Source organism: Podarcis cretensis (assembly GCF_951804945.1).
Source record: "Podarcis cretensis genome assembly, chromosome: 3".
Classification (NCBI taxonomy): domain Eukaryota; kingdom Metazoa; phylum Chordata; class Lepidosauria; order Squamata; family Lacertidae; genus Podarcis; species Podarcis cretensis.
In genome coordinates this window covers 66,624,956-66,639,660 of record NC_137172.1, presented here as the reverse complement: position 1 = coordinate 66,639,660, position 14,705 = coordinate 66,624,956, and the positions used below count along the sequence as shown (strand labels likewise).

Below are 14,705 nucleotides of genomic sequence, written 5' to 3'. Positions count from 1 at the left end.
ACAGGCACACTGTTTCCAAAGTGATTGAGGGTGGACAAATGTAGAAATTGGGTATATGATCAATCTTTCCCTAAGAGAATCCCATGTTTGATGAAATTCGGTATCTTGTGTTGCATATCCTCAGCTAAGAAACAGACTTATGCTGAATCTGACTACTGATCCTTCTAGATTGTTCTTGTCTGCAGTGACTTGCATTGGCTCTTTAAGGTATGGGGGCAGAAGGCCTTGCCAGCACAGGCACTTAATGGCTGCATCAGGTGAAGGGAGGGCCACAAGAATGAACACAGGAGACTGGTCTTGGGCACAACTTTGGTGATTACAAAAAAGTGTCTGGAGACACTGGGTGCTGAACCTGGTATCTTCTGCATGCAAACTATGTGCTCTACAACTAAGCTGCAACCCTTCACTTTGCCCTGTTGTTCTGGAAAATGATATTCTGGAAAGGTTGATTTGAGACACAGCAACAACCAAAAAATGACTGTAAATTGAAAGTCCATGAAAGGCAGGGATAACTCAAAATGTTACTGAGGTTGGTGTTCCCCAAAATACTTCCCAGTATATTAAGGTCATATACAGCACAGAATAAAACCTTGCACCCTTAATAATGGTCTTTGCCTACCTTTGACTTTCCCAAACTAGTTTTTCTGGAGTTGCTCCTGATAAAAGCCACTTTATTCTGTAATCACTGGAAGCAAACAACACTTAGCAGTTGGCATCCAAAGAAAGGTGGCAGCCGTGAATTTTTCAGATTCTTTTTGTAAGGTTGAAAATGTCTTCGAGATGTGCCCACTTTGAGACGAGTTGCCACCGCACCTCAAGACTACTTCTTTTCCTTGTACTTGCTGTCACTATAGGAAGTGAGAACATAATGAAAACAATGCAAAGTTAATATCACATCTTAAATACCATTTTTTCTTATTTTTCTTATGCTTATAATTATATTGCTTTTCACCAGTGAGGGAGCTCAAGGTCTCAAAAGTGGTGTTTTGAAGTAATTTTCTATCCAGACATACATTAGAATGGACAAAGGGCCCGATCCGCATACAGTTTGCTGGGCCCAACAAATCCTGTTAATATTATTGATTACCACTACCTTGGTGTGATGGAAGCTGGAATGTTTAACATGTTGGCTACTGCCCAATTCATTGGGTTATATGGCTACACCCTACAAAGTGCTCCAACTGTTCATCATTCTGACCTACATTCAGTATTGCCATTCCTGAATGACATCACTGAAGACATTCCCCAATATGAAAGAAAACTCAGTCATTGGGTGGGGGGCGGGGGTTGTACTGAAAGTCTACGGCTCATTATTTCTAGTTAGAAAACCCAGGTTCTTTCATCCTCTGAACCTTAAAATGTGGAAGAACTGACATTTGGAAAGAAGAATACAGCTCATGTACTAAGCATACATGGCAAGCAGTCAGCAATTTGCAAAGCCTCAGGAGAATGTATGGCATGTGTAAAAGAAGTGGGGGAGGTTCCAAATGTAGAATGTTCCTTTCAATTAAAGACTTTTGAGATTGATCTTAGAAAATGCAGCCATTTAGCCATATGCTTCGTTAACATTAAAAGTCAAAGCAGAAGGCTCAGAACAAATACCAAGCCCACACTTTCTTTGTACATTCATTTGGTGTTATATTTGGCTAAAAGCACCTGCCAAAAGAAGGCTTAGGCATTCACCCGCTTATCACTATGGCTGTTGCTGCTGAGTGCTATTTCTGTCTATCTTTTCCTGTCTCGCTGGCAAGTCATCACCCTCCTCTCAAACCTGAGGGCTGTGGAGTTAATGAATGCAAGAACAAATCAGCCGAAGAGTACTTCTGTGACAGTTTGTCAATGTAGGGGGTCACTGACAAGTCCCATAAGCAACAAGTAGTATTTCTTGAGTGGAGGGTAGTCCATAGATTAGCAACAAGGAAGGAATTTGAATAAGTGTGTGTCTGTTTTAATTGTCACAAGTTGCACAATAATGCACCGAGCCATTGGTTATGAAAACAACAACAACATGCCAGCATTTTGAAAGCTGTCTTTATATACTATCATATGTGAATGAGTAATAACTTCAGGAATTTGCATGGAATCCCATCTTTCTTTTTTAGCTTGGGGGCGCAGCTCTGAGTCATGTTGCTATTAAATTAACTGCTTTAAAATTACCCTGACGTCTTCTATTTTCAGTTTTGTCTTGCAGCAACCACCCATGATTTCTCACTCTTAGAGTTGGCAATAAATCTCCTTTTGTGTATTTAGAATGCTAGCAAATTAAGAATACTTTACAGGATTTTTGTTGTTATCAAGAACATTGTTCCATTTATTTATATGCAGATCGAGTTCTGGACTGCATTTCTGTTTGTTTTGTTGGATTGGTCATTACCAAGTTCCTTTTTCATTTTTTGCAACGGCCCCCATTGCTAAAAAAAAACACACTTGCCCATTCTGTACTCCTTTTGCTCTAGTCTTCTAGCAGTCACTTTCTTTGCTGTTCCATTCCTTCTGCTTTCTCTTTTTCCATATATTTAGAATGCTTCTGCTTTCTAAGATAGCATCATCCCTTTCTTTAAATCTCTCAACTGTCCCTTTGTTGCTTTCAATTTTGTGCCCTAATCCTTGCTTTTGAGGCTCTCTGTCTCTCTGCCTTTGGCAAAATTCAATTCTTATCTCTCTCTTTATTTCCCATCTCACCATCTTCTCTCTCTCAACAAGCACATCTGAGGACTGAAGATGAGTTGGGCATTTGTGGGCCAACACGTGTTCAGCAAGAAAAGTGACCCTCAAATTCAGAGCCTCAAAGGAAAGGACTAAGCCTAGAGATTCATTCAGAAAGGAACAGGCAGCAGTTGAGGGGGGGCGGAAACAAGCAGCAAGACATTTTGATAATGTTACCTTAGTAGTGAGTAAGAAGGGGGCATTCTGAAATAACCTACAAAGGGAGAGACAGAAGAAAATGGGGAATGAGAGTGACAGGAAACTAGAAGCAACATAATCTGATTGCTTCTATATTCATGACAAAGAGTTCAAAAACAACCTTTACAATGGGTCAAAATTGTCATTTGACTTTATGTTCCTTACTTAAAAAAAAATAATAATTCAGGATTCATGAACCACTCCGAGAAGTGTACAGATACAGTTCTGTAGCTTTAGTTAATCTGCAGGCTCCCCAAAAAAACTAAGTATGAAGAACACCCTTGGGCTAACAACTCCCCCTCCCAATTCCTACACAAATGACTGCTGTTCAGTTGTTTCAAAAATTGGCATGTATGTATACATCGTGTTAATGATTTTCTCTCATTCATACTGCTATTCTTCAAGTTGTTCAGGTTGAATAGCATAATCTGATGCTCTGTGATTCCATCCATCCTGCAATTTGAAGTTCGAAAGCACCTCCGGGTGCAAGTAGATAAATAGGGACCGCTTACCAGCGGGAAGGTAAACGGCGTTTCCGTGTGCGGCTCTGGCTCTGGCTCTGGCTCTGGCTCTGGCCAGAGCAGCGATGTCACGCTGGCCACGTGACCCGGAAGTGTCTCCGGACAGCGCTGGCCCCTGGCCTCTTAAGTGAGATGGGCGCACAACCCCAGAGTCTGTCAAGACTGGCCCGTACGGGCAGGGGTACCTTTACCTTTACCTTTTACCCTAGGGAGAAAAAGGCTTATATGTGCCTGCCAGCTAGATGTGGAGGATATTACTCTAGTTTATAGCTACATCTAAGAGGGACAAGAATGTCCTCCCCCCCCCAAAAAAAAAGCTTTTCCAACAATAATGATGCTGGCATCCAACTGTTTAGGGAGACAATGGAGGAGTGTGCTTTTGTGGGTGAGATCTAGCTGTTGGAAGGTTACAGCGCCTGCTGTGGCTGTAGAGACCGATGAGGAAGAGACATGTTTGTTGCAGCTGAGGCAGATGAAGGCACCCTGTTGTGCAGCTACAGATGCACCAAAGCATTTCTTCTCTCTGCGCTCCTCCCAGCGGTCAATTCTCCTCAGGTCACTGCTACGGATACATGACTTTATGGCCTGTCTCCAGACACTGCAGTCGTCTGCAAGGGATTTCCACATGGCGGGGTTGATGTTACCAGCCTTCATGTCATGTTTGCAGACAATAATAATAATAATATCTGCATTTTTCTTCCTCTGTTGCTTTTCCTTATAGCCATTCGGCACTGTTGTTGTTGTGTTTAAAGATACGACTTCCCTGTTAATATAAGATATTAATGTTACACATGACTCGTTCCTCCTTTGTGCCGGTTCTCATGAGCACAGCCCATTGGATCAGAAGAGAGTAAGTGAAGTGGAAGAATTCCTAAAGGAAACATATGGAGCTATAAAGTAGACAACATTAAGGGTTTACCAGGAAATTCAGAGAAGGAAAAATGAAGCAAAAGGGAGACAAAACAGGATTAAGGTCACTTCTCCCCGCCATCCCCCACCCCAGCAATCAGTGCTTTTGAAAGCTATTTGGGATTCATCACAAGACACATCAGTAGAATGTGGTTCCAGAACACTTGGAAAAGGCCAGGAGACCAAGGTTTATGTTAACTTTAATTAGCAGAGACTGAAATGATGAGAATTGGGGCAGGGAGGGAGGGGAGTGATCAAAGTGGATTGTCATTAGTAGAAGGGTTATTTATGATTAGCACATCAGTAGTCACAAATCCTCTGGGTGTTCTTCTTATGACTGGCTTTGTACATTTCTGCTGGCATTATCCGATACAAGACAAAAGCTTAAATGAAAGAGGATGGGCAGAGCGAAAGAAATGAACCCTGATAAGCGAAGGCGAAAATTATTAGCAATTGAAGGAGTCATCTGTATTATCTCAGCATACTTGCAGAAATTGCGTTGGACTGGCCATATGAGGCCCTTCGTTCTACAGGTTCCATGTAGTTCATGAACAGACTAGGCCTGCTTAGTCAAACCAAGGAAAACTAGCATCTAGTCTGCCATCCACTTACTTAAGAGTTGCCAGCTCAGATGCTTTAGGCAATTTTAGAGAAAAGGCAAGTAAGAGGCAACATGATACAAGTTTATAAAATTATGCATGGCATGGAGAAAGGGGATAGTGAAAAGTTTTTATTGGTCTCTCATAACACTAGGTAAAAGTTAAATGTGCTTTCGAACTGCTAAATTGGCAGAAGCTGGGACAGAGCACCCCGTTGAGTGAATTCGAACCACCACCCTTCCAATCAGCAAGCCCAAGGGACCCAGTGGTTTAGACCACAGCACCTCCGTCCCTCATAACACTAGAACTCGTGGACATCCAATGAAGCTGAATGTTGGACGAATCAGGACAGATAAAAGAAAGGACTTTTCCATGCAGCACATAGTTAAACTATGGAACTATGCTCCCACTGGACACATTGAAGGCCACCAACTTAGTTGGCTTTAAAAGGCTATTAGGCAAATTCATGGAGGAGAGGGCTATCAATGGCTACTAGCCATGATGGTTGGAGGCAGTAATGCTTCTGCATGACAGTTGCTGGAAACTGCAGCAGAGAAGAGTTCTCTTGTGGTCAGATCCTGCCTGAGGGTTTCCCACAGGCATCTGGTTGGCCACTGTAAGCACAGGCTGATGGAGCAGAGGGGCAACAAACCTCTATAATACAATTTCTCCCAGTTTAACAACTATTTCTAAGGGTGCAGTCTTATGCTGAAGATCTACCACCTGGGGTGAAATCAAAGGTTTCTTGTGTTAGCTTGTGTGCTCCCACCCCTTGTTATGCATACAGTTTATTTCATTGTCAATTTGCATGGTTTTTTTGTTTTCCTTTCTCAACCAGACCCTTTAGGTTGCATGGCGGAGTATATCAGATCTGCTGGTTAGCTGGCATAGTTGAGTTTCCTTCTTGTATACTTGCACATGATGGGCTGTATCATAAAGTGTTCTCCACATGAATCTGATTTCCACTGGAGTGGTAACAGACAGGTTTCTTATTATGCTTTTTCTCATCTTCAGCCCCAGTGACCAGCTCCCGCCCCCTCCCTGCTCTTCTGCGGTCCCCCCCCCCCCGAGCTGGCAGGATTTCAACTAGTAATGAATCTTCAGTGCTGTTAAGGAAACTGAAAAAAATGATGGGAATGGTGGGTGGGTAGGGAAACTCTGAGAAACACTTGAGAGAAAATAAAGCTGTCTTTAGTGATTCGTAAGGCAACAGAGCTGTAAACAATGTTATTTTTAAAAAATGCCAACAGGTCAATGTAAATACTTTAAGATGTTATGTCTGTTGCCCTAGGTGTGCAGAAGGATATTTTGGACAACCTTTAAAACCAGGGGGATCGTGCCAGCCTTGCCAGTGTAATGACAACCTCGACTTCTCCATTCCTGGCAGCTGTGACAGCTTGTCTGGAGCTTGTCTGATATGTAAGCCAGGTACAACAGGCCAATACTGTGAGAAGTGTGCTGATGGGTATTTCGGAGATGCTGTTGATGTAAAGAACTGTCAACGTAAGTCTTGGAATCCTGCTTCTCCTGTCAGAATACATTCATTCCCTATGGGCATAGCACATGACGGTCTGTCAAATAGGACATGCATTTATTTTCATGGCATTACGTACAGTAAGTGTCACATTATCCAAAATGCGGTTACTTCAGATTTCCTTACTTGCTGTCTAGATTCAGGGTCATCGTTTGTTTGTTTGTTTATTATTGTGGTTCTATCACTTGTGCACAGCATTTTACATATAAAAAGAGGGCAGGTGCTACCAGCACCCTTTTTTCATCTGAACTTCAGATTATACCAAGGGTGGAGAACTGGATCCAGTCAATTCACCCTGCCACACATTTGATAAGTGAGCTGGTTTGACAGTTGGGTTGTCATGATGACGTTGTGGGACCCATTTTTACCCTTGCGGAAAATCAACTTTATGAGGGTGTTCTGTTGTCCCTGTTATGGCCTGTGATGCCTTCCTTCATCTCTGGACAGGGCTTGCTCCCTTACCAGTCTTGTTTCGAATTGCCTGCTATAGGAGAATAAAAACTAGGAACCCTGGAGAGGAACCGCAGAATTCTTCCCTGCCACTTCTGCTTTCCTAGGCCAAACTAAATGAGATGATGATAAACAAGGGTATGAAAATAACAGCACTGTGTTGAGCTTGCCCTCTTCATAAGATTGAATATAGCTAACTTCATGTCATGACACCATTTGGCTAAGTGTTTCTCTCCCCTGTCAGCGGCAACCAATTATGTGGAGCAGGAGGAAGAAAATGCACATCACAATGATGATCTTGTCATAGGCACACAGGCACATGCAGCAGCCTTCTATTCTTCCCATTCTCCCCCTAGTCAAGCTGGCTACAGGTTTGGCGTTTAGGAGAACCTTTCTTTTTACCTTGTAGCTGGTTGACAAAAGGTTGCATTAAGCATATTGAGGAGGAAATGAAGGTAAAGGCTGCCCGTTTCTTGCCAACTCCTTTTGCATATTTCTTCTGCCCTTATGTCAGGCATCCTCAGACTCGGCCCTCCAGATGTTTTGGTACTACAACTCCCATCATCCCTAGCTACAGGACCAGTGGTCAGGGATGATGGGAATTGTAGTCCCAAAACAACTGGAGGGCCAGGTTTGGGGATGCCTGCCTTATGTTCAGTGTCTGTCACAGTGCGTGACTAATCAGAAGGATGTCACCACTGGTTTTAAAAAAGAGATTGTGCAATAGTACTGCTTTGTTGTTCCCATTGAGTGACTCATTTGGTGTAAAGTAGGAGATATATTTCTTTTATTTATCTATGTATTTAATTTACAGCTGTACCTTGGAAGTCAAATGGAATCCGTTCTAGAAGTCCGCTCAACTTCCAAAATGTTCGGAAATCAAAGCACAGCTTCTGATTGGCTGCAGGAACCTCCTGCAGCCAATCAGAAACTGCGGAGGCCCTGTCAGATGTTCGGGTTCCAAAGAACGTTCACAAATCAGAACACTGACTTCCAGGTTTGCGGCGTTCGGGAGCCAAAACATCCGAGTACCAAGGTATTCAGGATCCGAGGTACGACTGTATTTAGATAGAGGGTTCCCACCCTGGTCTGTGGACTACCAGTGGTCCACAAGCTTTATTCAGGTGGTTCACAGCAGGTCTGTGAAGAACACTTACCATTTGAGTTCTATAAAATTCTGGAGAATTCAAATTGTAATACAACGTAAGAAACAAAAGAAGCAATAGAAATATAATTAAAAATAATACAGCATCTAGCACAGCACATCACAATTCCTACAATAAGCAGAAAAAAATAATAAATCAGTGGTCTGCTAAAGCCATTAGCAGTTTTTGAGAGATCCATTGCAGGGGAGTTTGGGAATCGCTGATTTAGATAATTTCTTTACCGGTTTACAGTGAATCTTAAAATATCAAGTACAACAGTGCAAAGAACAGAACTTTGCAAATGAATATCAAATACAAAAGTGCAATAAATGTCCATGGTTTAAAGTAGCATAATTAAAATTTATCATATGTTCAGAACTGGAGCGGGAAACCTGTTTTTTAAAAATTGTATTAAATTAAAGTAATTTGGTTTGATTTGCAATAATTTGGAAAATTAATTTGAAAAAATTTTGGAGGAAAATTGAAACAACATATCCTTTTAAAAGGAACACTACAAGTAAAAAGCAAATACTGTACAAAAATATGGTAACAATTCCGTGTGTTAAGGCATTATTGGCTAAGCAAGATAACTGAGATGGAAGCTATGCTAACACTTCCTTCTGCAGTAGCATCTCCCAAAACACATCCTTAGCACCTCACCTTCACCCGTTCTCACCAACCATATTCATAACACAGTTAATCCCCAGCTGACCACTTGGCACAGAACATCTGATCTACAAAGAATCCCCTGGCAGCATTAAATATAATTTTCAACCAGCTCATCCATGGATCTCCAAGGCAATACAGTGCCATGCAAACATAGCCACTCCTTGTCTTCCATCTAGGTAGAGTGTTCTGTGGATCAATTCAGTCTCTTGCACTAATAAGATTTTCATAAGATTTCCCCACCACCACCACCACTTCTGCACATGTGGGATTTTTACAGGTTCCAATTTCAGCAGCTGCATTGGAGTTGATTAATAATTCATTGGTGCGGTGCCTCGTGACTTGCTCTTTAAGGCTGTCATTTAAAAAGCAGTGGATTTGAAAAATCAAACTATGAGCAGAATTGAAACTCCCATTGCTGTGCTTTTTTCCTTGAGGCATTGACATGGCTGAAACTTTGAACATTTCCTCTACAGAGACAGCTGTATAGGAGGCTCGGTGTGGAGCGAAAACATACAATATATACAAAAAAAACATTAAAATAGATAGTTTTTTTAATGTATATTTATATTATTTGCTTTTTGTCATTAGCTGAGTTCATTGTAGAACTTCTCAGTATATTAATGTTCTTGTGCTTGCAGTTACTGCAAATTTATTTCTCCACCTATTACGACTAGGCTTTCTTTTTTGCATATTTCTTGGGCAGGCTTCCATGAAGTTTGCCCTGAAGCTGTGAAATCAGAGGGACTGTGCCTATGCTTTGTTGCTTTCAATTTCTCCTTTTCATTAAAGAATCAACTTTGTGATTGAAAACTTGCAAAGCAAGAGTCTTGCTCTCAAAATACTGTGGTTTTTCCCCTCCCTTTCCCTTCTTTCCTTCCTGCCGGGGTCATTTACATTAGTCAATTCAATTGGCAGCTCAGTTTTGTCACGAGCCCTGCTATTCCTAAACATTATTTTTAAGAAACAAAAATGTAAAATAAAAGTATCAAACCCAGATCATTTTGTCCATTATTTCGCAACTGGCTTTTAATTATGGAAACATCACAAGATTCATACAGCTGAAAGTTGCATGGTCTTCAAGGCAGATTAAAAAAAGAAAAGAAAGCAAAGCCCTAATGACTGTACATTCTGTATAATCTGAGGCACAGCTAAATGGTTTAGGGGAACTGTCTGGAGGGGAGAGGCACCCACCACCCAGTAGGAAGTGGCCAAAGGAAATACTGGATGGATGTGCATTGAAACCCATGAGGTGTGTCCTTGGAGTAATCCGTTGCAGGGATTACTGGGCCACAGCATTGCGTGGCTTTCCCAGGGGTGTATTTATATTATTAAAATTCTCCTGTGATCATAAGTCACATAATCTGGTACTAGAATTCCATTATTTGTGCAGGCAATGACTTTTTCATGTTGCATGTGTAGCCTGGCATCTGCCATTAAATACAGAAGATGCCATCAGTGACCTAATCAGGATCGTGTGCTCATGGCAGGGTTCTAGTTGCATGGTTCTGAGTCAATTAAAAATGGGAGAGGGCAGTGGCACTCATCTTTCTCTTGTGGGGCTAATTGTAGACCAAGAACAGAGTTACAGTGTGTGTGTGTGTACATGATAAAAGTGGAGTTCATTCTGTTTCATGTACATATCATAGCGTGCCAGCATGCATTACATTATGACACCCTTTCTTATTTCCATGTAGCTTGTCGTTGCCATCTCAATGGCTCATTTTCAGAGACTTGCAACTCTAAGACTGGGCAGTGTGACTGCAGACCCAACGTGGTGGGCCGTAGATGTGATGAATGTAAGGTAAGCCATAAAAACTGATCCATCCTTATTGCTTTCCCTCCCCTTTCTATGTGTTATATTATAACGACTCTTTGTTGTTGTTCAAATAAAATGTTGAGGGTGGTTTTGGGCTTAGAAATAAGGGTGCTAACTGCCTTTGATACGTGTCTCAGAATTTATTTCTAAGGCTTTCTGGAATCATTATTGGTGCTAATTGGAACATGTTGTTTGTGGGGCACAGAATCTATCCCCTTTTAAAACTTAAGTCAAACAAAATAAATGTACACAATGAATAGTTAATATCTTTTTATGTATATAAAGAAGATTTTAGTTCTTTGCAAAACAAAAAACAAAAACTGACATAATAGTTGACATGAATGAAAGAAAGAAAATGAGCGGAACACCCCCCTTTTGCATTGTTGCATCATGATTCACATGTTTGTTTTTTTGAATTTTATAAACAAATACAGAAGGGTCTCTCAGAAAGAAAACATAAGGAACAACCCTCTTGGCTTCTAGAATTATCATTCAGTGCAGTTGTGGACTCATTGTCCATTTGCTTTTGTTTTTTAAAAAAGAGGTTAGGTCGGTTACCTGTTTTCTGACCACTCATCTCACACCTTGATCACAATGATTATGTCAGTGTTTACAACAATAAAGCAAACCTTCAAAGCATTTGAAATAAACAATTTGAAATGAGTGAAACAGGTTGGCCCAATAAATGGGTAAGGCTGTCCAGAAAAATAGGAAAGTGATTCTGTGCTGTGGTCATCTGTGGAACTTCAAAGGCTTCCCCTGAAAGATTATTTTATTTCTCTCCTGTGTGAATGTTTCATTAGAGCACTTTAACTTTCTATGGGGGAAATTACAATATGAAGCCATTAAGAGAACTAGAAAAAAAAATCAACAGTAAAAAACTGGGATTTGAAAAGTAACATGATCATCTCAATAGCACTCTCAGGATAGAATTCCATTTTTAATGGCTTTTTAATCCAACAGAAGGAAAGCAATTTTTATCAGTTCTTTCTACCCACTGTCACCCTCTATGCCTGTTCTGGAGGGTCCCCCAACCTTCTGAAACAGATTTTCAGGGGTGTAACGGACTGCAGGGTGAGATGGAGTTGGTGGAAATTGCCTCTCCCTTACATTGGCAGAGGTGACCACTGGGTCAAAAGTTCTTGCATGAGTGAAGGAGCACAATTGGATTCAACCCCCATTATGATCATGTTTGGCATTAGTTCATTTACTGGATATGGACGTGTTTACATTACTGGAGCTTTATCGGTTGTAGTTTAGCGCAAAGTTTACTGGACTTTATAAGATGTGCATATGATAGTTTTAAGTGTAAAACAAAAGGCCATTGAATTTATGTAATCTTTAGTTGGTTCAGTTTAATTCCATATGTACACTAAGAAGACCCAATCGTTTGGTGTACAAATATTTATAATAGACTTCTTGCTCTTTCTCTTCTAACCTTTTCTTGTACAACTTTGTTTTCTAACTTGTTTTCCCTCTCTTTCTCTTCAAAAGCCTGGTTATGTTTGGGTTCCAGAAAAGCAATTCTGTACACCATGTGGATGCAATCCTCTAGGATCCATGTCACTAAACTGTGATGTGTCAGGGAGATGTATCTGTAAATCAGGATTCGCTGGTAAACGATGTGAGCTGAGCAGACAGGTGTATATCCAGAAGGAAAACCCATTACCGGCTCAGCAAATCAGAGCACCTCATCAGAGATGGGGCTACTCCAGTGCAAGTGGGTGCCCAAGAGGTGCTTTCAAACCTGCCTCTTTGGTAATCAAAAAGACCATGTACAGCATGCATTGCATTCTAGCATGTGTCTGTGTTGTGATACACTAACAATGCAGTAGAAGCAAACCATTTAGAAAACAGTCAGTGTTCTCTCAACATCAAAACATTGTCTGGTACAATATGCGCTAGAGAATAAATCCCATTGAAATTCCTGGGATTTAGTTGAAGTTCAGGACCCATGCTGTTGCAGTGTGATGCATCAAGCAATTGAGGTAATTAATGAGGGGGATATCTGAGAAAAAAATAAAGTTTGAATGCTGACTTTTCAGATAACTAAGAATCAAGTTACAAAGGAACTTGGCTAATATTAGTAACCCACGTAACCTAAGTTATTGTGATTACTTGAATTCACCTAAAGTAATGTTCTCAGGTAACTCTCTATACAGAGTTACTTATAGCGGTACCAGTTAGTTGAATCCAGCGCATAGTAATTAACACAAAATGTATCACTCTTATTAGATAATTCACCCTCTCAGTAAGAAAATAGTTAACAAAGCATAATTTTATATGTGAATTTGTAGTTCTCCTCACTGGTGCACTGCAGCCACTGACCCAACTTCTTAAGTTAATTGTAGGTTAAGCAGACAATTTTATCTAAAATGGAATTTGATTTTCTGCCTTTCCCCCTTATAAACAGGATTTACTTTTCCTATGAAACTGGTGATATAGAGGGCGGGTGCTTGCTGGTTTAATTGCATGTTGAGGCATTCCTTTCTGTTCTTAGTGAGAGATACGATGCTATAGTACTAGTCATAATATACAGTGGTGAAACGGTGGATAAATTGCATACTTATTGCTGTTACTTGGCTTTGCATGAGGAAGCAACTTCAGCCTCTGCGCCTGTAATCTGAACAAGGCCCACTGATCCCATGCTGAAGTAGGGATAACTGAAGCTTATGTATTGAACAGAACCTTGCTCTGAGGTACTTTCTGAACAGGCAGGGTTGGTGGACCAAGGACCTCTAGTTTACCTGGTAGGCTTATGGGGCTGAATTTAGGCCAGGACTTTCCAATGGTTGAGCCCTACACAATATTCCAAATGCACAAATTGGGATTTGTGAGCATGCTTGGATCAATGATGTTGCACTAATAGTTACTGCTAATACAGGTTCATGGTGATACAGGTTTAACAGAAAATCCTTGCCGTTCTATGCCATACAGCAGCATTGCAAGGAGGGACGTCGTCTGTGGAGATGGGAAAAGAGAGGCATTTCCCTATCTCATTTTGAATGTGCACAGTTGGCCTCCACATTATCTAAAGGCCTCAGAGGCCACATAAGCTAAACTCTGCAAGGCAGAATAATGGCTGTATGTGTCCTATGGAAAAGTGATAGCTGCCACATTAAATCAAAAGCCCTGTGGTAGCCCAAATGAGGACTCTTCTGTTAGCTCATCCTTTGTTATTAGACACATCGGGAGTGCATATTAAAAGCTGCTTTTGCAAGGTGATCCATTAGAGCAGAACCAAGTTCAGAATTTAGAATGCTTGGTGTTACACTATACTGATTCCTTAATGAGGACCAATGAATCAGATTTCAAATTAACTTTGGAGCTTTCAGAGTTGTCTTTCTTTGTATTTCAGATGTTGGTATCTTATTCATTTCAGACTTCAAGCGTGAACTGGGTAAATTGGGCTACAAGGAGAGGTGCCAGATTTGAACCTTCCTATTTGTTTTAACCTCTTAGGACTTAAACAAACTGGCTCATTCACATCCATTGACCCTTCAAGAGTCAGTGCTTCTCGCACACTTTTTTCCTTTAGCATTGCTTGCTATTTTTATTTCTGCTAAATGATTTCCCTCTGTCTACTGTGACAGCCTGGAACCTTTGGCGTACAGTCATCCAGAGGCTGTGTTCCTTGCAACTGTAATTCATTTGGATCCAAATCTTTTGACTGTGATGAGACTGGACAGTGCCATTGCCAGCCAGGTGTTGGAGGAAAGAAGTGTGACCGCTGTGCTCATGGATTTTATGGCTTTGAAGAAGGAGGATGCACCCGTAAGTATAGATCATCAACTTTCATTTAATAGATGGGGAGCTTTCCTTTTTATTCTGTGTGTGAGGAAGAAAGACTTCTTTCAGGCCCAGCACTACATCTGAGTTCATCACATTCTGTTTCTCTGGGATTTAACTCTAGGGGGAAAAAATTTTTAATGTACCGTAAGATAGTTTTTGTTTTATTTTTTGTTTTAAAAAATTACATGTAGCAAAATGCTCAAAGCTGGCATATCTTTTTTTCCTAATGTCCATAAACCATCTGCAATGAAGAGAACACAAGCAAAGCAAGCATTATGCTCTAAAGACAAGGAGAATTACAAATGTCCAAGGTTAACGCCAAAATATGCACTTTGCATTTCTTTTAAACACACACACACACCAGGA

General features: G+C 40.9%; 1 protein-coding gene across 7 annotated transcripts in view; it reads left to right on the top strand.

Moving 5' to 3' along the window:
• Positions 1-14,705, top strand: part of LAMA2 (laminin subunit alpha 2) — a 390,451-nt gene that overhangs the window by 235,328 nt on the left and 140,418 nt on the right. For 4 of the 7 annotated variants that reach the window (XM_079970713.1, XM_079970715.1, XM_079970714.1 and 1 more), the window contains 4 exons: positions 6,225-6,436; positions 10,426-10,532; positions 12,042-12,305; positions 14,141-14,321. In XM_079970713.1, the coding sequence (XP_079826839.1) occupies positions 6,225-6,436; positions 10,426-10,532; positions 12,042-12,305; positions 14,141-14,321 (764 nt within the window). The remainder of the gene's footprint in view (positions 1-6,224; positions 6,437-10,425; positions 10,533-12,041; positions 12,306-14,140; positions 14,322-14,705) is intronic. The other 3 variants (XM_079970719.1, XM_079970718.1, XM_079970717.1) reach the window with 1 other exon arrangement.